The sequence below is a fragment of the Bufo gargarizans genome, chromosome 1 (assembly GCF_014858855.1).
Source record: "Bufo gargarizans isolate SCDJY-AF-19 chromosome 1, ASM1485885v1, whole genome shotgun sequence".
Lineage (NCBI taxonomy): Eukaryota > Metazoa > Chordata > Amphibia > Anura > Bufonidae > Bufo > Bufo gargarizans.
The window spans coordinates 119,930,698-119,958,076 of NC_058080.1; the positions used below are offsets into that span (position 1 = coordinate 119,930,698).

A 27,379-nucleotide genomic window follows, 5' to 3' on the forward strand; every position below is an offset into this window, starting at 1 on the left:
AGCACTCAAATATCCGTGAAAAAAAGGGTATTTTATTCACCCATGTGGTAACAGCAACGTTTATCTCTCTATAAACAGCCATTAAAATGTATTGGTTTTTAACTGTAGTTAAAAAAAAAAAAGAAAGATGCAAAATGGACGTTATAAGCACATATAGACGGACAGACAATGGTTGCACACACACTGATGCAAAATCGCGTGTGTTTTTTCACTTTGGTGTGACTGTAGCTGAAGTCTGAGTGAACCTGAAATATTGATCGGACTGTGGTACAGCTGGATATTTACCTCTTCCAGCTCAGTCGTCCTTCACAAACACTATTTGCCGTATTGGCTGTAACTGGGAAAAGGTCTTTAGCAGCATCTTATGATTTAAACTGGACCGTTTCAGTTTTCATCAGCCGCGTTAACCACATCTTGCTTTATTATGTTTTATTTACAGATTGGAATGAGGAGCCGAGCAAATCTGGCAGAAAAGGTCAGGCTGAGCCTACAATACGAGGAGGCTAAAAGAAGGTAACATTAAGGATGCTATAAAAGCATGTGTAATGCAGCTAATCTTGTCTTTTGGTGCCCTCTAGTGGACATGTCTACAAATTGCTAGCATAAACTTTACTAGATTTAGGGTACATCTGCATGGCAGTGTACACGAATTTGACATGCTACAGGGCTGTTTTTGATGTGGAAATGTCTACAGTGTGTAGCATTAGATTTTTAAAGTCTCATTTACTGAGCTGGTACTGCATTATACCGCAGGTTTGCCACATGTAATATGCCCTGTGTGCATGTGGACTCAGTGTTAAAACCACAAACATTTTTCCATAGTTTTCAATATGTTTATAAGGTGTCATCTGTAAGAATCACAACTGCATCAAAAACCGCTGCAGCAATCCATGTGTTTTTCCCCAGCAGTTTTGATCTGGCAGATGGTCTCAAAACTGGAGGAAAAACCTTCCGTTTTATCCCCATTCATTGTCAATGGGGACAAAACTGAACAAACCGGAATGAAGTGCACCAGAATGCAATCCATTCCTTTTTGTTGCGTTCCCATGCCGGACACAAAACCACTGCAAGCAGTGTTTTTATTTGCGGCATGGGAAACTGAACAACCATGTAAGTCAATGGTGCTGGATCTGTTTTTTTCAGACACAAAAAGATCAAATCTGGCAGATATTGACTTAAAATGGCAGGTTCATTTTCAATATAATACAACTAGATCCATTCTGAACCTCTGTCGGATCTCAAACTCAGAAAGGAAAATGCAGGTTTGAAAGTAGCCTTACATATGTCTGCTTGCCTGAGTGTTCAGTGGGGAATACACTGCTGCTGGACACCTCTTCTATGGGATTTAAAGGGAGTCTGTCACCTCTATATACAGTGCTTACATTGCCCTATAGCACACCTACACATGAATGTTATGGTACCTTTGTCTGTCTTTAAACTTGCAGAAGCTGTAAAAACGAACTTTGATATGCAAATGAGCACTTGCAAGTGCCCAGGGGTGGCGTTCACTGTGTTGGTGCCCAGGCTGCCCTGCCTTTTTTTCATTGTTCCCCCGCCCCAGCCTCCTATTCCCTTGCATCATCCTAAAGTCCGGCCGAGATCCCGCGACTGTGCACTGCCTCGCCAGGCCGGAGCATGCTCACTGCGATGCCCATTGTTGGCACGGCATCGCTTTAACTACTGCGCATGCTCCGGCGAACGTCTGGTTTCGTGCCGTTCTCCGGAGCATGCACAGTAGTTAAAGCGATATAGTGACAATCGGCTGCTCGCTCAGTATGCTTGTCCCCATACAGAATTATTGTTTCTGGGCAGCAGATTGTGCTGTCTAAACAGTCAAAACGATGATTGATGTGCCTGCGCGAACAACAGGATCACCCGACGAACGAGCGTTTTGCTCGTTTGTCGGGTGATCGACAGCACATTTAGATCGCTAGGTCATCGGGAGCAAGATTTTCGTGGGAACAGTTGTTCTTGGTAATCTGGACAATTATTAATTCGTAGAAATCCACCTTAAACTGCTTTTACATGCTAATTTTGTCTCCCCCCCCCCCCCACCTCCCCAAGCAGGATTCACACACTGCATTTATATAGTTTGTGTTTTCTGCTGTCTGTTTTTGATAGCTTAAATTTTTGTAGCTAGAAGTCTTTTACATGTAGATGTAGATTTGTTTTTGTGGCACATGGTCAACCAAAAGTTTTAAGAAACATGCCCTCTTTAATACATTTGGCACACTTTAGTTCAGCATAATTTGGATTAAGACTGACACATGAAATGCAAGTTTAGGCATTTAACGGATGGAAAAAAAATGTCAGTTTTCATAGCCATTTTGCATCAGCGTGTGCATCCATTTTTAATGTCCGTTTTGCATCAGTTTTTCATGTCCATGAAAAATGGATGAATTTGGCAGTTATTTCCAGACCAACCCTTATGAGAACATCCACAGGATGGTAGGCCCCCAGCTAAAATAATGTCCCCCATAGTGTAGGATTTTTTGTTGTTGTTGTTGCCACCAGGTTTACTAATGCCCCCATGTAGGCCCCCAGCTAAAAAAAATTCACCCATAGTGTAAGAATTTTTTTTAATAATGCCCCCTATTTTGGCCCCAGCGAAAATGTTTTCCAAGGTGTAAATATTTTATTTTTTTACTGTCCCCAGCTTTAATAATACACCCATGTAGGGCCCCTGGTAAAATAATGTCCCCCATAGTGTATGATTTTTATTTTATTTTTTTACCACCCCCAGCTTTAATAATGCCCCCAATGTAGGGCCCCATCTTAAATAATTTCCCCCATGGTTTAAATAATGGCCCACCACTTTGATTTTACAAAAAATAAAAATAAAATTCACCTCATCCCCTTGCTTGCGCTGTAGCAGTCTCTTTTCTCTTCACTGCACGGGACCTGCCGAAGGTGGGCGATGACGTCACTGCGCGCTCCCACGTGGTTACGTCACCACTCATATCGCAGTTCATGCTCAATGAAGATGGAAGAGACTGCCGCACCGTGAGTAAGTGGATGAGGTGATTTCTTTTTAACCTCTCCTTGGTAAAGTGTACCCGTTTTTAACGGCCGTTAAACGGGTGCACTCCTGTCAATCGGGCGTTTAAAAACGGTCCCATTGATAAAAAAATGCGTCTGTCTAAGGCTACTTTCACACTAGCGTTCAGAGTGGATCTGTTCTGAACGGATCCGCTCATATGATGCAGACGGTGGCTCCGTTCAGAACGGATCCGTCTGCATTATATTGTATAAAATTTTCTAAGTGTGAAAGTAGCCTGAGCGGATCCGTCCAGACTTTTACATTGAAAGTCAATGGTGGACGGATCCGTTTCAAGATTGAGCCATAGTGTGTCATCTTCAAACGGATCCGTCCCCATTGACTTACATTGTAAGTCTGGACGGATCCGCACGCCTCCGCACGGCCAGGCAGACACCCGAACGCTGCAAGCAGTGTTCAGGTGTCCGCCTGCTGAGCGGAGGCTGAACGCCGCCAGACTGATGCATTCTGAGTGGATCTGCGTCCACTCAGAATGCATTAGGGCTGGACGGAAGCGTTCGGGTCCGCTTGTGAACCCCTTCAAACGGAGCTCACAAGCGGACAGCCGAACGCTAGTGTGAAAGTAGCCTTACCGTGAAAACTGTCAAAAATAGGATAAGTCATATTTTGGGACGGATGCTATTCACTGGCCGTTAAAAGAACGGCCATGTGAATAGCCCCATAGACTTTCATTGGTGCTAAAAATGGCCGTGTGCATGAGGCCTTAGTGAGTTCTCCCCATAGTGTTTTGGCTTGTGACCATTTTTTGTTGCTTTTAGTAGTTGGTGATTTAGATCCTTTCTAATTTTACCTACAAAACAACTCACAAAATGCTTTAATAAAGACATTGGGAGAGATTTATCAAATCGGTGTAAAGTAGAACTAGCTTAGTTGCTCCAGCGGAGCTCTGAAAAATGAAAGATCGAATCTGATTGGCTGCTATGGGCAAGTCCGTTTTTGTTTATGCCAGTTTTGATAAATCTATCAATGCACATCCCTCTGCCTGGCCTCATAGATGCCGCGATCAGTGTTGAACTGCCAATGTGAAGGATGTCTTTCACTGTCGTGTGAATGTAGCCTTAGGCAGGGGCTACACCTAGACTCTTTGCACCAGCTGTAATCCTAAGCGGTCTTCATTTTTGATGGACAAGCGGTTTTGCTGATACTGTGCAGCCATTAACAATGAAGACCAAATAAACTGCCGTACTAATTAGTTAACTTGAGCTCACTACAACTCATACAGCTGTGTGGCCATATCTTTAGGGCTTATTCACACATCACTCACATCCATATGTTCATGATCTCCAGGGACACCACACGGATCCGTTGATTTTAATGTGTTCATTCACAATGCCTGGTATTCCACTGACAGTAGGTCATTGGCAAAGCAACTGAAGCATGCACTACTTTGGTTCAAAGGAATGCTCGTTAGCGATTATCTGGCTTTGAAAGAGTGTTGCACATTACACGATAAACAAGTGAAACGCTCGTTCATCGGGTAATCGCATAATTCATGCGGTCACAAAAATAGTCTTTTTCCGGCAGCAGAGTGGGCTATGTAAACACTGTCAGTATGGGCACGAGCGATGGCATTAGTGATCACTCCTCCCCATACTGTGGAGGAGATTGCTGCATATAACTGCAACGTTCTCCTTCACCGACGAGCGATTGCCGGGAAGGAACACTTGCTATCCAACAATCCCCTGCAAAATTGGCCGTGTAAAGTGGCCTTTAGGAATGAAATAAAAGTAAGGAAAATGAGCAATGTTAGGAGGAAAAAAAAAAAAGCCCTCGCATGAAAAATTAGGACTTTGCAAATGGGGAAAAATGGCATAATTGCATTTGTTGCTGGAAGTTTGCAGTGGTTTTCACTTATCAAAATAAATAGCAGCAGAACTTCGGGGGAGAGCAGATGTTATAAATATCTAGTAATACACTAGCCATCTGCAAGGCGTATGGTGTTTACCCTGTTAACAAGTTTATAATCACTGCAATCAGTTTGTGTCGCACATATCTGATCAGTAGCCACAAAGCAGTGATAGAATAAAAAAAAATTACTAAAGTTTTTTTATTTCTTTCATTGAATTTGCCCAAATTGGTTATTTATGGACAAAGCTGCAGATCGTTCAGAATAAGTGGACATTTTTAAATTGCTTCTCTGTTCTTATTGTTCCCATCGTACCGGCTCTTCTCAATGATATAGCATCTTAATTGTGTTTTTTTTAGCTAGATAATTGGATCATTTCTGCTGTTTTCCTGCCTTAAAGCTCGCACTATGGGCAGAAAAAGAATAGCCTACTAACTTTACTTCCATTGTGTAAGCTGGGTGTACTTTGCTTAATTGTTGTGTTTTTGTTATATGGTATGCTTTTAGCAGATTATAGTTTGCTTTGTGCCTTTATTTTTTTTGTACCCTTTGCACATTTGTTGACTTTTATATACAGCTTAATTGATTTATATACAGCTTAATTGATTTTTTTTTTTTTTCCCCGTGAGCTGAGAGCACACCAAAGATATCCAAAAATAGCTGAGTCCCATAGCAGTGAATGGACAGAAAAGTGTACAAGCGCAACCTCCCTTTCATTCCCCACCATGTGACTTTCTTAAATATCCAAGACAGCTCTCGATTTTTGAGGTCCCATAGCAGTGAATAGAGCGGTGGTCTTGCATGCGTTACTTGCCCTGTATTTACTTTGGGGGCTGTTCTTGAGATGGGAGAGGTGGGTCTGCTCCTATCGAACATTTTAGATCGTAATTGCACTTTAAAACTGGGTTTCTAAGTCTAGCTTTTTAGATGCATTTTGTTACTACTTTGGTAGAATAAATAAAAAAAGACTATGGGGGTCATTTACTAAGCTGAAATACACCTAAAATAGGCATATTTCTGGTGTGTTAGTTGTGATGCTATCTGCTACTTCGCCCTGCTCACGCCGGTTCCAAAATTATGGGCATGGCATGGAAGGGGACAGGCAGGCCCATCTCATTTTACCATTTCCTACACCTGTTTTAGATGTAGAAAAAGGTCTAAATGTAAAACTGCTAGGAAGCTTTGGAGAGGCCGTCTTAATAAATATTCTCCTAAGCCTTTCCTTTCCTTCCTGGGTTTGGAATAACCCCCCCCCCCCCCCCCCTCCTTAAATAGAGACTTAAAGGGGTTGTCCTGATGCTTTCTATTGGAGCTTGGCCTCCTTTTCAAACAACTGATCGGTGAGAGTGGCAGAGAGAACAAGCCCTTGTAATCACACTGCGCCGCCAAGACTTTCAAGATGACACGCAGTGTGATCTTGAAGAGGAAGTAGTGCTCCTACAAGAGTGACCTTTTCTTCAGGGTGCCCGGAGGCGGACCCCCACGATCTGTTATTGGTGCAGAAGATATGTAGTATTACAAAGGCAGCCATGTAATACATGAGTCCCCTAGTTGGAGTTTGGTTAATGTTGTAATTGGTGTAGCTAATATATTTAGGCATTTGTACAGTGTGTTTTTTTTTTTTTTTTTTCCCCTGGAACAATCCTTTTAACTGCTGTCAATTCTGAGTTTTTAACTGGAGCTAAGCTTTACCCTTTTCCTGTCTTTTCAGTATGGCTAACCTAAAGATAGAACTATCCAAGTTGGACAGCGAGGCCTGGCCAGGAGCACTGGACATAGAGAAAGAGAAACTTCTGCTAATTAATGAGAAAGAGGAACTTTTAAAAGAACTTCAATTTGTAACTACCCGAAAACGCACTCAGGACGAGATGGAAAGACTGGAAGCAGAAAGGAGGCGTCTAGAAGAGGACCTCTTGTCCGTCAAAAGCACTCCCAGCCAAGCACTTGCCGAAAGGTAATCTTCCTTATTCTGCTGTATTCCACTGGTGTGTAACAAAGTCACCCACCTTGACTCTTTAAGTAAGAACCTCTGTGATCATCTTAAAAGACCACAACAACCTACAGAACAATCACAAAACTTGTCCCTGATCACTGTGTGTTTCATTCAGGTTAAAGGTTCAAGAGAAAAAGAAGGAACTGGTGAAAAAGCTGGAAGAAACCACAAAACTAGCCACTTATTTGCATTCGGAACTGAAAAGGTAGGTCAGGGACCTGACGGTAATTAGCAGCATACAGTTGTCTTCCCAAGTGCCATTTCTTCTTCAGAGCTCTGTCCAGTGTTATAAGAAGCGTGTCCTTGAGCCTCTAAAAGCATTTCTAGCACTTAAAGTATAAAGCTGGTGATGTGTATATATCTGCTAGGCATGCGAGGCAATGTGTGTCATTCGGATGGGCTCCAGTTCATAGCCTTTAAGCAAACTGTAATGCACATTAGAAGTTTTAATTCTTACTAGGTTTATGTGCTCAAAATGATCAGCATTTGTACAAATAATTGGCAAGTTATTAATGTAATGTTAGGTTAAAGGTATCATGGGGTTCAGCTCTCAAGAAACTAGACTGTAGAAGGTATAAGGCCTGGGTGCTACGGATTGATTTTAACTATTTAGTTGCAGCTACAGTTCACAAGATTGATGTTCACTAGTTCACTAGTAGACATAGACCAAAACAATTAAACATTTATAAAGGCACACTTGGTGCATACATACAGTATTGTGTAAAAGTTTCAGGTAGGCGTAGGGAAAAAATGCAGCAAAGTAAGAATCCTTTCAAAAATGGAGGGGTTAATAGTTTATTTTTTGTCAATTAACAAAATACAGAGTGAACGAACAAAAGATAAATCTAAATCAAATCCATATTTGGTGTGACTAAAAACTATATTCAGTGTGAAAGAGCATGGAGTCCTGGAAGTGATGATGTGGCCGCCAAGGAGCCCTGATCTTAACATCATCGAGTCTGTGTGACATTACAAAAAGAGAGAGAGAGCGATTTGAGGAAGCCGACATCCACAGAATTGTGGTTCGTTCTCCAAGATGTTTGGAACAACTTCTCTGCCTAGTGCCTTAAAAAACCTAGAAGAATTGATGCTGTTTTGAGGGCAAAGGGTTGTCACACGAAACCTTTATTTTAACCACTTCCCGGAAAGTGACTTTCCGACCAGCGCCATAGTACTATGGCACGCTGATCGGGCGGGTGCAGGAGCTGCGCCGCCTGATCAGCTGCAGGGCACTGGCTGTCCCTGTTAGCCGGACCCCTGCTGTATGCGCCGGCATCGGTGAAAACACCGAGGGCACATTAACCCTCACTATGCGGTGGTCAGTGCTGACACGGCATGTGTGGAGGGAGCTCCCTCCCCTTCCCCATCGGGGACCTGTGATGGGGAGCCGATGACAGGAAAGGCAGCCCGATGCCTTCCACAGGCATCAGGGTTGCCTTGCATGTAAGCCTGTGAGATCCAGCCCCCTGGATCTCACAGGCAGGAAGGCTGTAAGTGCATTACAGTGTGTAATATATTTACAGCCAGTGCATTACAATACATATGTATTGTAATGCATTGTAGAGGGCATCAGACCCCTGTTTTGCATAATAAAAAATAATAATAAAAAAAGTAATAAAATAAAAAAATTGTACAAAATACGGAAAAAAAAGCAAAAGTATACATATTAGGTATTGCCGCGTCCATATCGGCGGGCTCTATAAATATATCACATGATCCACCCTGTCAGGTGAATGCAGTAAAAAAATAAGTGCCAAAAGAGCTATTTTTGGTCACCTTATCTCACAAAAATTGTAATACCAAGCGATCAAAAATGCATATTTGTCCCAAAGCGATACCAATCAAACATCATCTCATCACGCCCCTCCATAAGACAATCGCCCAAATTTTTTTTTAAATATGGCTCTCAGAAAATGGCAACATAAAAACAAGATTTAATTCTGTTCAAAAATGCATTTACTGTGTAAAACTTTAAAAATAAAACAAATAAAAAAACATATTGGGTATCGTCATGTCCGTAACAACCTTCTCTATAAAATTAACATCCGCACCGATAATGCAACCGCATGCATCTGTTCAAAATGGATCCATTTGTATTATCTTTAACATTGGCCAAACTGATCTTGAACACCATTGAAAGTCAATGGGGGGCGGATCCATTTTGCATTGTCATAGAAAATGGATCTGTCCCCATTGACTTAGATTGTGTGTCAGGACGGTTTGCCTTTGCATCGTCAGGCAGACACCAAAACGCTGCAAGCCGCCTTTCGGTGTCCGTCTCCAGAGCGGAATGTAGGCGGAACAGAGGCAAACTGATGCATTCTGAGCGGATCCTTTTCCATTCCAGAATGCATTAGTGCAAAACTGATTCGTTTTGGACCGCTTGTGAGATCCCTGAACGGATCTCACAAACGGAATCCAAAACGCCAGTGTGACAGTAGCATTACCTGCTCGCCGTCAACATCACAGCAGCGAGCAGTGTAATTACGGCTCCTCTGTCCCGTTCACTTCAATGGGAAGAAGCATTTACACTCCGTCTGCTTCTTCTCATTGAAGTGAATGGGGTCGGATGAGCTGTAATTACACCACTGCGATGTCGAGCAGGTACTGTAAACCGTGAAGAGAACAAGCGCGCCTTCTCTTCAAACAGCTGATCAGCGGCGGTGTCGGGGTGTCAGACCCCCAGCAATCAGATTTTGATGATCTATCCTGAGGATAGGTCATCAATATAGGGAACTGGATAACCCTTTTAGGCTCCATTCACACGTCTGCCGCGTGTTTTGCGGATCCGCAAAACACTGACAGCGGCAATGTGCGTTCCGTATTTTGCGAACCGAACATTGCCGGTACTAATAGAATATGCCTGTTCTTGTCTGCAATTGAAGAATAGGACATGTTCTATTTTTTTGCGAAATGGAAGTGCGGACCCGGAAGTGCGGATACGCAATTCAGTGTCCGGGCAGCACATCGTGCTGCCCCATAGGAATGGATGGGTCCACAATTCCGTTCTGCAAAATGCGGAATGAAATTGCGGACGTGTGAATGGACCCTAAAGCTTGCACTGCTGTCCAATCTTGGTCCTGCTCTTATGGTAACAAACATGTAATCCATGCCAGGTGACCTACATATTAGTCAGTGTTATATACTCCATAAGAGGTGAATTTTACTGTATTTCAGGCAAACGCAACAGGTAAGACAGCATTCACTGGATTACATTTTACCACACCTTTTATGGAATTGGTTAATAATTGCAGTTTTGTATTTTGATGTGCTGCCTTGTTCCAGAAAGGTGGCTGATTCTCACATCGCATTTCCCAAGCTTATTGTTTTAGCACTCGAGAGGAGATAAAATATATGCCTCCTGGGAGCATGATTAAAACCTGCCTCCAATTTATACAGAAAAACAATTAGCACTTCATATTATAATCCTTTATTTAATTATTTGATTAAGCAGTTCTATTTCTAATGAACAGCACCGAGCGCTCATGGCTTTCCTCTGTATGCCAGCTAGCCACAGTACAGATTATGGCCTTCGCTCCCATAGTGAGGACGAGAGCAGACCCTGTGTAGATGTTGGTCTTAGGCTATTTTCACACTTGCGGCAGTGTGATCCGGCGGGCAGTTCCATCATCGGAACTGGCCACCGGATCCGCCGATCAGCATGTGACTGAAAGCATTTGTAAAACGCACCCGGATCCGTCTCACAAATGCATTGCAAGAACAGATCTGTCTCTCCGCTTGTCATGCGGACAGACGGATCCGTCTTGTATCTTTTTTTTCACATTTTTACGGATGGAAGGATGGATCCGGCATTAGGGCAAGTCTTCAGTTTTTTCCGCCGGAGATAAAACCGTGGCATGCTACAGTTTTATCTCTGTCCTGATCAGTCAAATAGACTGAACTGAAGACATCCTGATGCATCCTGAACTGATTGCTCTCCATTCAGAATGAATGGGGATATGCCTGATCAGTTCTTTTCCGGTATAGAAACCGCTAGTGTGAAAGTACCCTAAGGCTACATGCACACGACAGTTGTTTTTCTCTGCGGCCGTACCGTTTTTTTTGGGCTGATCGGATGGTTGCATTTCTATGGAGCCGTTAAAATTGCTTTGTAGTCAACCATTTATTTTCCGCGCCCGCTGTCCGTGTTTCCCGTCCGCAAAAAAAAAAGTATTGCATGTCTTATTCTTGTCTGCAATAAACATTTTGCGGACCCGTTGAAGTCATTGGGTCCCCAATAAAAAGCGGATGACCAACGGAAGCCATCCGTATTCATCCACATCCGTTTTCTTTTGCGGATGGTTGCCGAGAAACGTATATATTAAATTTCAAGAATTACAGCCTTCATTTGTTTTTGGTTTTTTTTGCGGACAGCAAAAAAACCTGAAGACACGGAAACACAATCTACAAAATTTGCGGACAAACGGAACGGATGTGGATGTAAAAAAAAACAGGAACACAGATCCGCTATTTGCGGACCGCAAAAAACAACGGTCGTGTGCATATAGCCTAACCCAGGTCCTCCAGTGCTGCAAGATAGTGTCCTAGATTAACTTTCTTACATCAAAATTCAGCTATAAGTGCTATTTTTAAGTAAACTTTAAAATAAATAAAATCAAAACTCCCCAGAAGAAAAGAGTAATTACAACTATCGTAGCATTGACGCCGAAGAGCTGAGCGTTCTGCCTGTGTCTTTTGATGCGCGTGGACTGAACAATCAGACGCTGTAGGGAAGACGTGAGCAGAACTATTTGTTTTAATTAACGTGATGTGCTAATAGCGTAATAATGATCCATTCTGGGGGCGGCTTCTCACATACTGCTAAATAAACTAATTGATAATGTTTGGAGAACTAATTATGTTTGACAAACCTCTTCATTACAGGCTGAGAATAATCGCTGGAGTCTTGTCAATAAGAGGCACTCTATCTCGCTAAGTGCGCCACCAAATTTACTCAAGACTAAGAAAGTGTTAACCGTGTGACGGAAACATTCTGTATGATTACGGATTTATGGAAGGCGATTTAAATCAGAAAGTAGGCCAAGTTCAAACCTCCGGTAACCTGGTCAGGCCTGCCGAAGTACACTGGATCCAGCATTGTCCGATATTGCTGTTCACCACATGACCCCAGATGACGTTTTTGTCCAGATGAAACCCAGCGCTTATGCCAGAAAGCAGCCGCTTACCATTAAAGTCTGTGGGGTCTGACGATTAACTCCATTATCTGGCAGATCAGTTTACCGGAGAAGTGGACTTAGCCTAAGCTACCTAGGTGCAGTGAGTTTGGTTAGGAATGGCAGGAGCAATGAACTTTCTGATAACTGTCCAGCTTAACCCGGTTGAATCTTTTGGTGGGTTCACATCACGGTTTTGCCATCTGATTAACACTAATTGCACACTGGCACTATACATCAGACAGGCTCTTCCAGCAGTTAGCAGCCTGCTGGATGTCTTTGCTTTGCGGCATTGCCAGAGGTTTGTAAATCTCCGTCCGGTCCCATTAACCATAATGGGGACCAGTGGAGATCCAGCCGCATTCCGGAAAATTTGCCAAGAATCATCCGCGAGAAAACCGCTGTGCGCTTCAGCTTTCATCCGGCCGATTCTCAACATATTTGCCGGAATGCGGCCAGTCCTCATTATAGTCTATGGGGCCAGACAGAGCTTTACATACTTCCGGCAATGGTGGAGTGTTCAGAGTTCTCTTCTGCTAGTGTGAAACAAGCCTCATGTATTCAAAAAACCTATATGTTAAGCTGATGCTGGACTCTGCAGGATAGAAAAGCTTGGTGTGCTACGCTTTTGTATCCCTATTTTTTTCTCCAACTTACATGTTAAATGGATGGGGAAAAAAATGTGATCTCTGTCGGGTGGTAATAATTCAATTAAGAATTATTAATTATGGTCATAAAAATTATTAACCATAAAAAAATTTAATTTATAAAAGTTGTCATAAATTCTTAAAATCATGACCTGGTGAATTGTAGACAACCTAATTGATACAATTCCCATCTGAGTCCGACTATTTCCTCAGATAAATAAGTTCTTTTTGACGTGAGATGACGTTAATGATAAAACATGTAGTTCTGCATTATACAATAATACACAGGTTTTATAAAAATATGGAGATTTATTGGTTACAAGGTTATAAACATATATAAGTAAATAAACACAATGATACATGCAAATGAATATATATAGCGTTAATATAGAGCATTACAAGCTTAACAATACATGTGAGTGAAAATAACTTGTCACATTATAACCAAGCTATTATTAGGTTAGGATATCAAAGTAGGAACATAAGTTATATACATTACCACTGTTCAGAGAAAATCTCATGATATCAGGATGGGCATGTCTAATCCTAGACATCAATATGGAATGCTAAATACATTCTTCCCCCCTCTAACCAACTACACATCACATGACTTCAGGCATGGGCAAATCCATCCAAGGATATAGCTTAGAAGAGATAACTGTATCCTTCCGCCCCATCCTGGACTATTTTTTCACACATATGACTTTGGTAAGATTATTAAGACAAATAACAGGGATCTAGGATCATTGCTAGATCATATCTTAAATGGGAAGGACTTTGAAATATGTCTTTCCTGTGGGAATCCATCACTTAGCTTGGTGAAGAATGTTCGATCAATATAAATAATATATATATATATATATATATATATATATATATATCTAAGCAATTATTTAATGCTTTGCTAGATTATGAGTCTTGATTCTTCTGCAGGTAGAATGAAGCCTCACAATATCCTAAAACTACATCTCAATATGGAGATGATCAATTAATTAATGTATTTATTCGCCAATCTAGATGGTATAATTTCACCCACACTATCAAATTAGTCTTAATAAAATGAAATATAATTTTCTGTGTCTCTTACCAAATCTTAGTAGAAATCTCACTTCTGCTCCTAGGAAAGCTGGGTGGTCCATCATAGCACATCTCACCATGGCTTTCATCTTGATAGACCCCTCTAGAGAGCTCCACTTCTCTCTCCTCTCCTCTTTCTTGTCTGTCTCTGTCCTTTTCTCCCCCCTGTGTATGGTTTATGAACACAAACTTATCAGTTAGACACACCTTCCTAGTTTGGAAGTTTCCAATCATAATCGGATGGGCGTGACTATTGATAAGAAATGACATCATAACCTTACCCAGAATGCACTTTTGCTACTGTTGTAATGTCACCTACTCATACCTAGGTGGCACTGCTGTGTAAGCTATTTGCATCATAGTATAAAGGGTTAACTTCTGTAAATCTGAATAAAGGTATAATATACATTTTGACCTTAAAAGCTTTAATTCAAGGCTATAGGGATTAGATTTGACACTTGTAGCAATTAGAGACAGACCTCTAGGCGTCTCTCTGAATGTTTCTCACACTGTTTATTTGTGAATCATAAATAACTTGAACCTCCTTGTTTTCTCAGAGATACCAGTATCTCCTGTTACACCAAAGATGTGAATAATTGTTACAAAACACACATCTTCACAGACACTCTTTTAGAGACGAATACTCTCCTAATGAGAAATATATATAATATACTGGATACATGTTGTCTTCATAATATATAACAGTATAATATAATATATATTATATGTTCTACTGATTGTCTTATGCCAAGGACTAAGGTTCATTAAATGAATACATGAATATTATATATTTGCTTCATTGATAAATGCCTAATTGTATAGGTAATTATCACCAGCTGCATAGAGCTTATCTTTACCTCCCGTCATAAATTTATCAGTAGATAAGGAGGCCTCTTCTCAGACTAGTGCACTCATGAGAAGAATAACACTAAAAAGCAGAAACCTTTTGTACGACCTTAATTTGGCCTACTCAAGACATACAAAATTGTAACTATAGTCGAGCATGGCTCTTAAAGGTAATGAACATTCATCTTGACTAAAATAAATTGGATATCAATGCATTTACCTATGAAAAGGCACAACATCTCACCCCACCCTTAGGAAAATGATAGCGACACATTAATTGTGTTGGTAACCCTCTCTCAATTCCTGCGCATAGAGCTGAATTTAAAATACAGTGAAATTAGGGAGGCTCAACACTCTAGATGAACAGATAACAGTGGGTTCGCTGCTGATTGGGTCACTCACCCAATTGTAAAGTGCAAAATTGTAACAAGGAAGAGCAGGCACACCACTTTCTGGAAAATGAGTGGACTACTGGAAATACTCTAATGAGATTATTATAAAAGTTTTATTCTGAGATATCATACATAAAAATGGCCAGTAAATTACTCTAAAATACATTAAAAATAAAATTGATAAGAAATTATCACATAAAAGTCAAGGTTGGTATGTAGTATCCTGAAATAATGTCTTCTGAGTTGAAGAAAAAGTTACTTGTCAGTATTAGTCTGTCTCCATGAGACTCTTACCACTCAGCAGTGCCGATATTCTTGGCATGTGGTGTACATGCACGGAGCAGTGTAGTCTCCAAGACGCGGGACTCCGTGCGCTGAGCGCCAAATACTGGATCAATTATAACAGGCACACAGCCCGAAAGACGCACTCAAAGTGACTGATGCACAGCAATGAAAAACTGCAATCACATGAGCGCAGGACGCAGGACGCTGGACGCTGGGTTCACAGGGCGTGCTCTCAATCAGGTGATGATATGCAAATGAGTCAGATGTTCTGATCAGCTGGTACAAGTCGCCCAATCCCGTGGTTCACAGGTCCTTGTACCAAAGGTGATCTGTTCCGATCAGCTGGTATGAATCGTCCAGTCCTGTAGTTCACAGGTCCTTGTATCAAGGATAAGTCCAGGTCCTATATTGCGTAAATGGCTGTGTTCAAATAAGAGTTGTTTACAGGATAATACTTTTGATCCACAAAGTCTTCTGTACTTGGGGTCGGGGTTATGTATGATATCTCAGAATAAAACTTTTATAATAATCTCATTAGAGTATTTCCAGTAGTCCACTCATTTTCCAGAAAGTGGTGTGCCTGCTCTTCCTAGAGCTGAATTTAGCCAGTTTAAAAATAGTCTGTCGATAAATAGTTGCTTCTCAAATCTAAAAGTGGCCATACACATTAGGCTACATGCACACAAACGTATTTTGTTTCAGTGTCCGTTCTGTTTTTTTTTGCGGATAGGATGCCGACCCATTAATTTCAATGGGTCTGCAAAAAATGCGGACAGCACACCGTGTGCTGTCCGCATCAGTATGTCCGTTCTGTAGCACGGCAAAAAATAAAAAATGTCCTATTCTTGTCCGTTTTAGGCATTGTTATTGATCCGCCCAAAAAAACAAAAACCGTATGGCATACAGATGTCTGTTTTTTTTTTTTTTTTTAACGATCCGCAATTTGCGGTCCACAAAACACATACGGTCGTGTGAATGTTGGCTGAACCTACTGATTTATGTAGAATTGTCTGACCATGTAATGTGTATGAAGGTGTCTCTGCATGTTGCCTTACCCCTCTCCCTAATGAGAGTAAGGCGAGTGTGTGTGTGTGTGTGTGTGTGTGTGTGGTGGTCAGAAGGAGTATCTGTCATCAACAAACTATTCAAGATGTTGGGCCACCTTATTATAATGTATAAGAAATACATTATATAGAGCGGTTGTCTTTTGTCAGACGCTGATGACATCTCTAGGACACGCCATTAATATCTTATTGGTGAGGATCTGATTCCTGTGACCCCTGTGGTAATTAAAATGAAAGGGGTATCTGCTCTATGATGGCTCTTGTTCCATCTTGATTTTATTTTATTTTGTTTAATAAATTAAGGAATGGGGATCATTTATCATAGCCAGGCCAAAGAGAGTTGTTTAAAGAAAGTTCAGTAAGGGCACAGATGTAGAACTTCATTTTGCCTGGTTCTTTTAAATAGCACTGCTTAGATTACTGCAGGGAGCAGAAAAGCTCAAACTGACAAAAAAAAAGCCAACAAAAGAAATGACACAAATATTTAGAGCTCTAAACTGACCGGTAAATGGAAAAATGTCACCCATTGCCCTCTGTCTAGCTGTTTGCAGTCCCGTACAGCCGTTTCTTCATTATTTGTCTGCTTCGGTGAATGTTTGGTGATATTATGACCTCAAGAACGGCTTTCACAGACTTTCTTCTTCCTATAGTGTTGCTCAGGCAGAGTTTATTTCAGGTTCTGCTAAAACTTTTAGAGGTTATCTAGTCTTACTGTGAAAAAACAACTTGCATTACATCTTCCATACATTAAATGCTTGTTCCTCTGACTCCGCCATACACGTGAACGACTCGACCCAGCTGAGCATGTATGTGGTTTATAGTGGGAAGAGGAGAGTAAGCTGCTGCCAGACACTTCTGGTGGCAGTTTATCTCCTGGGGTAACAAAGGACCAGGCATGATGAAATTCAACATGCCTTATCCTCCCCTCCAAACTCATTTGTCAAGGATAATCGGGAGAGTCTACATACATATGATAGAGATGCTGTATGTTTGTCAAAAAAAATTCTTGACTTATACACCAAACATTGAATTGGAATGGAAAATGGAATTCTTAAAATTCTAAAATGTCATTTTAACAGCAGAAGAAATTATGTGCTAGGATAATTTTTTTAAACTTTTAGTTGAATATGTTGCTTAAAGGGGTTATCCAATAGTAAAACCAACCCTCACAATGCCCGACCCCTCCTATATATGATACTTACCCGGTCACCGTCACCCGCGTCCTTCCGGATCCGTGCACTCATCGCAGTTGCATTTCCCCGTCGGGCAGATAAAAACATCCAGCGGACAGGAAGAGCAGCCAATAGTAGGCCGTCACGGGTGATGCTAGGGAGGTTGGTCACCGTTGCGGCCTGCTATTGGCAGATTCATCCAGCTAACCAAACACTAATCTTTGGTCTTTTAATGCGGCGGTTGTCTGTTATACTGCCAACATAAGGGTACACCCACATGGGGCAGAATTTCTGCTGTGGGTTTTGCAGTGTTCCCACAGCGGAATTTCCAGTGGAACTTGTTGCGCACCTGCTGCCGATTTCACCTTGTGCTTTGCAAAGATCTAGGTATCTCGAGCCATATTCCACCGTGGCTTACTTTTGCAGCGGGTAAATGAGATTTGTTAACTCTCTCATGTATGCTGGTACTGGTAATGAAATTCTGCTGCAGAAGAGTTGTAGGTTAATCAAAGCTGATGTCTTATTATTATTATTTTTTATATATTACTTGTATAATTCATAATTGTGGTAACTAAAACAGTGTCCTTCTTTTATATATACAGCCTGTCTGCCAGCACATTATCTGTTTCATCAGGAAGCAGTCTTGGCTCCTTAGCATCCAGTCGTGGGTCCTTGAACACTTCTAGTCGTGGATCTCTCAATTCTTTGAGCTCTACAGACCTGTATTACAGTCAAGGAGACAGTCCATCTGACCTGGACTATCAGTACAAGCTGGACTTCTTGCTGCAAGAGAAAAGTGGTTACATTCCAGCCGGGCCTATCACTACCATTCATGAGAATGAGGTAGTGCATTCCCATGGCAGGCCAGAGTATACCAACCTGCCCACTGCACAAGAGGACTCCCAAGAAACCAAACCTCCGAAGTCTGTGACATCACTCTCTTCCCTGTCCTCCCTGTCATCATTGTCCCCACCAGGCTCTCCTCCAGTGCTGGAAGGAGCTTTCTCTTTGTCTACTCAGGATACCATTGGTACAGATTTTGAGAGTTTTGACTTTCCTGGAATATTCTCAGAAATGAGCATCAGTGAAAATCAGCATTTATTGGACTCTTGTCTAGAGCAATCTCCAGCCTTCTCTGAGGAGAAAGGCATAAAGCATGAGACAAATGCACCGTTGCCAGCAGAAAGCACAGGTAAGGACCAAAGTAACATGTCCTGATAACCTGCAGCCAAATGCAGTGCAATCTGCAGACAGCATATTAATCTGCTCAGCTCCTCCTGCTGTATAATATGTAGTTTTGTAAACCCTGTAACTCATACAGTTAAATCTCTATTTCTGATCATTTGTACATGGGGAGATGTTATCAGTGATTAAATGTAGTGATGAGCAAATCTGGTTTTTCCTGCTGTGGAAGAACCCGATGTGTTCATCTGCATCAGTTATATTATCCCTATCTTCGTCTATGCATAAAAATGTATTGCCTCCAATGAGGCTCTTTCAAGAGGGCCACCGTTTACACCAGACTTCATTAGTCTCCCACATGCGCGGTTACTGTGAGTAGCAACACATACATAAATGTATTTCATAACTAAGCCGAACCCGGATTGGTGGTGCGCGCCACAATCATTAACAAATCCAGGAGTCGCATGACCGCTATAGAGTGCAGGAAATCAGGGCATTAGTGTACAACCACATAGCGCTATAGTGATGTTCGAGTACCTCTCACGGCCAAAAAGGGCACAGCTAGCACAAATTATAATCAGTACTCAAATGTAGCACGGCTGCATCTCAACCTTGCCATGTGTAGATAAGCAATCACTATTAGTAAGTGATAACATGTTGTTTCCTGTCAGTTGACGATGACAATGGCAAAACCAGAATGCTTTTCAATAGTGAGCGTTATACTTCACCCTGTGCTTTATTCACATCAATACTGTTCAGTACTTCTCTATAATGTTCCATATGGTGATTCTGAAAGAGAACATGTTAGGGAGCAGAATCTTCTTTCGTGTATATTTTGGGGAGACATCATAGCAGCTAGTCTCCATCCATAGATGTAGCCTCAAGATGACACTCAGTAGACAATCCACACAATATTGTAACATTCATTAATTATCTTGTATTTCAGAAAATGTCTAAATATTCCTGATGCCAATTTGTAGTTGAGCCATTGGGAATCTCCTATTTCGGACACCAACCTGTGTGTTTTAGAAAAGGTTTTTTGGGAGACTCTGTCCTTTGAGTGTATGTAAATGCTGTATATCTAGGACTGTCATTCAAATTTGCTTATCTAATGATCTAATTAGAGTGGAAATAGCCGAGGTATGTGTTCTTTCGCAAATACAAACAAAAGCAGATTTGGAGACTGTGGGCTGTTCGTGCTTCTCGCCTGCCAAGCAGCATTTTTGAAAACCTGCATCACTTTGAGACGGAAAAAATGCAGCTTGGTTCCTCATTGAAAAGACCCCCTACTGCATGGAAGCAGTGTGAATTTAATACTCGAGCTTATTTGGGATAATTTGTGTCTTCACAGGAAAAAAAAGGAATACCAAAAAAAAATCGGTTATAAAATTTGAAGGTACTTGCTGTTTCACTCTGCCATCTAGTGGTTAACATGTAGAAATGCAGCTTTGTACTCCTAAATACCAGTTTTTGAGGAGAATGTCTGACCAGTTTCCTGTCCCATTGTTTATTTTATTTTTTTAACTGAAAAAAAAAAAAAAAACAGATCCCAATCTATATTTTATGCAGGCAGAGTTTAGAGGTCAGTATTGATCCAGCCAAACACAGGTAATGATTGTCCTCAGTATTGCCAAGTAGTCATCTGTGGGGTCATTCGTACAAATCATCTCATCATTACCTCGAGAGACTTAAATCACAGATCCTCTAGTAATTTTAAAAATAAAAATAAAGTGGGGAGAAGGAATGTAAATGAGCTCTTAACAAGCGCTGCCTCTGATTGATTGCATCAGATGTAAGGCAGCTATCCTATAAGTCAATGTTTAACACTTTAAATAGGCCTTGAGACATGGCTCGGATATTAACCCCTTAAGGACCCTGCCATATTTCACCTTAAGGACCAGGCCATTTTTTGCAAATCTGACCAGTGTCACTTTATGTGGTGATATCTTTAAAACGCTTTGACTTATCCAAGCCATTCTGATATTGTTTTGTCGTCACATATTGTACTTCAGGACAGTGGTAAAATGGAGTCAAAATATTTCATTTTATTTATGAAAAAGTACCAAATTTAGCAAAAATGTAGAAAAATGAGCAAATTTAAATTGCTCTACTTTTATACCAGATAGTAATACCTAAAAAAATAGTTATTACTTTACATTCCCCATATGTCTACTTCATGTTTGGATCATTTTGTGAATGCCATTTGTTTTTGTTTTTGTTTTTTGGGAGGGGGACGTAAGAAGCCTTAGAAGTTTAGAAGCAAATCTTGAAATGTTTCAGAAAATTTCGAAAACCTACTTTTTAAGGACCAGTTCAGGTCTGAAGTCACTTTGTGAGGCTTACATAATAGAAACCACCCAAAAATGACCCCATTTTAGAAACTACCCCCCTCAAGGTATTCAAAACTGATTTTACAAACTTTGTTAACCCTTTAGGTGTTGCACAACAATTAATGGAAAGTGGAGATAAAATTTCAGACTTTCACTTTTTGGGCAGATTTCCCATTTTAATCCATTTTTATTCCGCTAACAAAGCAAGGGTTAAATAGCCAAACAAAACTCAATGTTTTTTTGCCCTGATTCTGTAGTTTACAGAAACACCCCATATGTGGTCGTAAACTGCTGTATGCGTACACGGCAGGGCGCAAAAGGAAAGGAACGCCATATGGTTTTTGGAAGGCAGATTTCACTGGGATAATCTTGCTATGTCACATTTGAAGCCCCCCTGATGCACCTCAAGAGTAGAAACTCCCAAAAAGTGACCCCATTTTAGAAACAACACCCGTTAAGGTATTCAAAACTGATTTATACAAACTTTGTTAACCCTTTAGGTGTTCCACAAGAATTAATGGAAAATTGAGATTCAATTTCAGAATTTCACTTTTTTGGCAGATTTTCCCATTTAATCCATTTTTTTTTTCCAATAGCAAAGCAAGGGTTAACAGCCAAACAAAACTTAATATTTATTGCCCTGATTCTGTAGTTTACAGAAACACCCCATTTGTGATCGTAAACTGCTGTACGGGCACACGGCAGGGCACAGAAGGAAAGAAACGCCATATGGTTTTTGGAAGGCAGATTTTGCTGGACTGGTTTTTTGACACCATGTCGGACTTGAAGCCCCCCTGATGCACCTCTAGAGTAGAAACCCCAACGAGTGACCCCATTTTGGAAACTATGGGATAAGGTAGCAGTTTTGTTGGTACTATTTTAGGGTACATATGATTTTTGGTTGCTCTATATTACACTTTTTGTGAGGCAAGGTAACGAAAAATAGCTGTTTTGCCACAGTTTTTATTTTGTTCTTTGCAACGTTCATCTGACAGGTTAGATCATGTGATATTTTTATAGAGCAGGTTATTATGGACGCGACAATACCAAATATGACAACTTTTTGGGTTTTGTTTCAGTTTTACATAATAAAGCATTTTTGGGAAAAAACTATTTTTTTTTGTGTCTCCACATTCTGCAAGCCGTAGTTTATTTTTTATTTTTTGGGCGACTGTCTTATGTAGGGGCTCATTTTTTTCGGTATGAGATGACTGTTTAATTGGTACTATTGTGGGGTGTGTATGACTTTTTGGTCGCTTGGTATTACACTTTTTGTGATGTAAGATGGCAAAAAATTGCTTTTTTTACATACTTTTTATTTTTTTACAGTGTTCACCTGAGGGGATAGGTCATGTGATATTTTTATAGAGCAGGTCGATACTGATGTGGCAAAACCTAATATGCATACTTTTTTATTTATTTATTAAAGCTTTATACAATAATATCATTTGTGAAACAAGAAAAAAAAAATCATGTTTTAGTGTCTCCTTAGTCTGAGAGCCATAGGTTTTTTATTTTTTGGGGCGATTGTTTTAGGTAGGGTATCATTTTTGCAGTATGAGATAACCGTTTGATTGGCACCATTTTGGAATGCATATCACTTTTTGATTGCCTGCTATTACACTTTTTGTGATGCAAGGTGACAATTTCCCTTTTTTTTTTTAGCAGTTTTTATTTTTATGGCGTTCACTTGAGGGGTTAGGTCATGTGATATTTTTATAGAGCCCGTCGTTACGGACGTGGCAATACCTAATGTCTACTATTTATTTAGTTAAGTTTTACACAATATTTTTGAAACAAAAAAAATCATGTTTTAGTTAGGGATCGACAGATATTGGTTTTTTAGGGCCGATACCGATAATTTGTGAACTTTTAGGCCGGTAATTTATACCGATATTCTGGGTATTTTCATTTTTGAAAAAATAAATAAATAATTCCTACACAAATCTGCTGAAAATTTATGTTTATTGTTAATGTGTAGGTTTTTTTTTTGTAAATCTTTCTTTTCCATTTATATTTAATATTTTGGTGTTTTTATTTATTTTAAATATATATTTTTTTTTTTTTACTAACTTTTAGCTCCCTTAGGGACTAGAACCCTTGTCCTATTCACCCTGATAGATCTCCATCAGGGTGAATAGGAGCTCAAACTGTCCCTGCTGCTCTGTGCTTTTGTGCACACAGCAGCATGGAGCTTACCATGGCATCCAGGGCTTCAGTAGCGTCCTGGCTGCCATGGTAACCGATCGGAGCCCCCAGGAGGAGGGGAGAGGGGATCCTGCGGCCACTGCCACCAATGATTAATACTGGGGGGGGGTTTGGCGCACTGCACCTCCAATGAAGATAAATCTCTCATTCATATACAGGAGGCGGGAGTTGGCTGCAGAATGACATAGCCGGCTCCCGACCTCCTATGAGCGGTAGCTGCGATCCGCGGCACCTGAGGGGTTAACTACCGCGGATCGCAGCTACAGCTCAGAGGTCGGGAGTCGGCTATGTCATTCTGCAGCCAGCTCCCGCCTTCTGTATATGAATTAATGAGAGACTTATCTTCATTGGTGGCCACAGCCCCTCCCCTTCTCTTGTCCCCTGTCCTTTCATTGGTGGCAGCAGCACAGGGGGAGGAGACACTGCTTCCTTCTCCCCTGTGCTGCTGAGGGAACAAGGAGAGCGCTGTCAACAGCGCGATCTGTGTTCCCCATAAGCTATCGGAATATCGGCAAAATACATGCCGATACCGATCAAAATTTTGAATATCGGCCGATAATATTGGTAAATACGATAATCTGTCGATCCCTAGTTTTGGTGTCGCCATATTTTATTTATTTTTTTGGGCCATTGTCTTAGGTAGGGTTTCATTTTTGCAGGATGAGATGACTGTTTGTTTAGCACTATTTTGGGGTGCATATGACTTGTTGTGATGTAAGGTGACAAAAATTGCTTTTTTGACAGTTTTTATTTTTACATGTTCACCTGAGGGTTTGGGTCATGTAATATTTTTATAGAGCAGGTTGTTAGTGACGTGGCAATACCTAATTCATCTAATTTTTATTATTTATTTACGGTAAGTAAATACACAATAATATTTTTGAAACCCCCAAAAATCATGTTTTAGTGTCTCCGTAGTCTGAGAGCCGTAGTTTTTTTTATTATTTGGCCGATTGTCTTAGGTAGGGTATAATTTTTTGCGGGATGAGGTGACTGTTAGGCTGGTACCATTTTGGGGGCATACACCTTTTTGATCGCTTGGTGTTGCACTTTTAGTAATATAGTGTTGTTATTTGAAGGGTTAGCTCATGTGATCTTTTTATAGAGGTGGTCGATACAGACACGGCGATACCTAATATGTCGTCTTTTTTTCCCTATCTTTTAAAACGCGCTTTTTTTTTTTCACTCTGGGACTTCAACTTTTGGGGTTCTGATCCCCTTTACAGTGCATCACAATACTTCTGTATTGTGATGCTTTGGCTGTAATTGTATTACAGACTGTAATACACTTACAGCCTGTTTGCCTGTGAGATCTAGGAGGCTGGATCTCGCAGGCTGTTACGGACGGCAGCAATGATGCCTAAGGAAGGCATCGATCTGCCTTCCCTGCCATCGGGTCCCCGTCACAGCAGCGTGGAGACCAGATGGCTGCTCTCTCCCTCCCATCACACGTGCCGTGGTCAGAGGTGACCGCGGCACATCAAGGGTTATTGCGCTGGTATCGGTGATTTCACCGATGCCGGCTCATGCAGCAGGGGTCCGGCTATCGGTGACTGCTGGACCCCTGCCCCGGATCGGGCAGGCGCATCTTCTGCACCTGCCCGATCACAGCGGAGAGTATTGGATGAGAGGCCTAGGTCAGGATTTGGGAGTACTATATCTCCTTATGAAGAGTGCTTTAATCGGTGTGAGGAGGCTAATAGGCTTTACATACTCCTCTGGAATTCTGGGAAGAAGGTATGCAAATGAGCAAGTAGCTCATTTGCATATCTTCTTTCCAGAATTCCAGAGGAGCATGTATAGTCTATAAGCTCCCACAGCGATTTAAGGTGCTCTCCATAAGGAAATATAGTACCCCCATGAGTATGTATAATCACCTTCTTTCTGTATGGGGATGATCAATCACTTGCCTCTACGGAAAATCATTGTTTCAGGGCAGCAAATACCAGTTTACACAGACTGTCCTGCACAGAAACCATTATTTCAGGTGCTGGTCAAAAGGCACCATCACCCAATGAACACCTTCATGTACGGGAGAGGTCTGCTCTGGAGTGGAGCAGCACTATAGCTAGAAAGTGCCTGCTGTTTCATATAGCAGACACCCGCAGCTAATGTCCGCGATCAGCAGTAATGTTGATCTTGGACATGTGATCACGGCATTTGTAAGGCCAGAAACCTGGAAGCACGCGCTTTTTGGACAGGAACACCTCTCTAATAAGCCCGGGCCTGTACTAGGCTTCCAGGCTCATTATCTATATATTCCAATTCCGGCCAGCAAGTGGCAGCACTGAATTGTAATATAGCTATTTCTGTATAGGATAATAGAGAACATTCAATTATTCTATACAAATTGCAAACTGATGATTGTATGTTGTTGTCTACTTGGACCTAAAAAAAAAAAAAAGTTCTAAAAATATATTTTTTTTAAACACCCATACTATTACAATAATAATAAACAAAAAACTTAGCCCATACAGTGAATGGCGTAAAGGGAAAAAAATGGCTGATTTGCCTTTTTTTTTTTTTTCATCAATTTGTCTCTCAAATAAAATTCAATAAAACGTGACCAAAAAGTCATTCACACCCCAAAATGGTATTAAAAAAAAATACACGTCGTCCTGCAAAAAAATTAGCCCTCACACATCTTAGACATAACTATAGAAAAAAATTAAGGGGATCAGAATATGGTGCTGAAAATATTTTTTGTATTTTTTTCAGTATCAACATGCAAGAAAAACTATACATATGTGGTATCGCTGTAATTGTACTGACCTGGAGAATGAAGAGCACAAGTCAGTTTTACTGCATAGTGAATGCTGTAAATACAAAGCCATAAATCTGACGGAATAGATATTTTATTTTTTCCCAATTGCACCCCATTTTAATTTTTTTTAAGCTTCCCTCTACATTCTATGCAATATCAAATGGTGCCATTAGAAAGTACAATTTGTTTCACCAAAAAAAAAAAAAAAGTTTACATACGGCTATTTGAACGGAAAAATAAAAAAAAATTATGGGTCCGGGATAGGTAACCTTGCCAATAATGCATCCATCGCGCTATCACAGAACATGAGCGCGTTGCTGTCAGCGCGCTCATGTTTCCTCAGCAGCACAGGGGAGAAGGAGTCACTTTCCCCGTGCTGCGCTGCCAATGAGGAGATACGGCAGGAAGAGTGGAGGGCGCAGTGCGCCACCAATGAGAATTGACGTCTAATACAACTACAGGAGGCGGTGCCCAGCCTATATGACAGGAAGCTGCGATCAGCGGCAGTTCACCCTTCAGGTGCCGCACCTGAGGGGTTAACTGCTGCCGCTAATCGCAGCTCCCTGTCAGAGGCAGAGTGCCGGCTTTGTGATTCTGCACCGACACACCCGCCTCCTGTGTTAAATGTTAATTATGATTGGTGGCCCTGTGCACCCTCCCCTCCAGTATTAAAATAATTGGTGGCAGTGGCCACAGGGTGCCCTCCCCTCCTCTTCATTGGTGGTAGTGGCAGCTTCTGATCAGAGCCCCAGCAGTGTAATCCTGGTGCTCCGATCGGTTGCAGCCCTGGCTGCCATGGTGACTCCCCTGCTGCAGTGTGTACTATGTAAGATCCTATTCACTGTAATAGAGCTCTATTAGGGTGACTAGAGGTGAAACTTGAAAAATTAGAATATTGTGCAAAGTTAATTTATTTCATTAATGCAACTTAAAAAGTAAAACTAACATATGAGATAGACTCATTACATGCAAAGCGTTATATTTCAAGCCTTTTAATTTTTATAATTTGGATGATTATGGCTTACAGTTTATGAAACCCCAAAGTCTCAATTTTGAGGTACCCTTGGCTCAGGGGGTATGGATTATTTAGCTGACTAGAGTGTGATACTTTGAGCCTAAAATATTGAACCTTTTCAGAAAATTAACATTTTAAGCTGCAATAATGAAATTCCTTTTAATTTGTATTACTGAAATAAATTGACTTTTTTTCCATGATATTCTAATTTTTCGAGTTTCACCTGTTGGACAAGGGATTAAAAGATCTCAGGTTTTAGCACCTAAGGGGGGGAAATAGTTATTAAATAAAAAGTATAAAAACAATAAATAAACATATCACATATT

General features: G+C 40.9%; 1 protein-coding gene across 2 annotated transcripts in view; it reads left to right on the forward strand.

Moving 5' to 3' along the window:
- WWC2 (WW and C2 domain containing 2) overlaps positions 1-27,379 on the forward strand; it is a 183,911-nt gene that overhangs the window by 105,172 nt on the left and 51,360 nt on the right. For both annotated transcript variants that reach the window (XM_044297357.1, XM_044297364.1), the window contains 4 exons: positions 440-513; positions 6,616-6,858; positions 7,013-7,102; positions 18,157-18,746. In XM_044297357.1, coding sequence (XP_044153292.1) covers positions 440-513; positions 6,616-6,858; positions 7,013-7,102; positions 18,157-18,746 — 997 coding nt within the window. The remainder of the gene's footprint in view (positions 1-439; positions 514-6,615; positions 6,859-7,012; positions 7,103-18,156; positions 18,747-27,379) is intronic.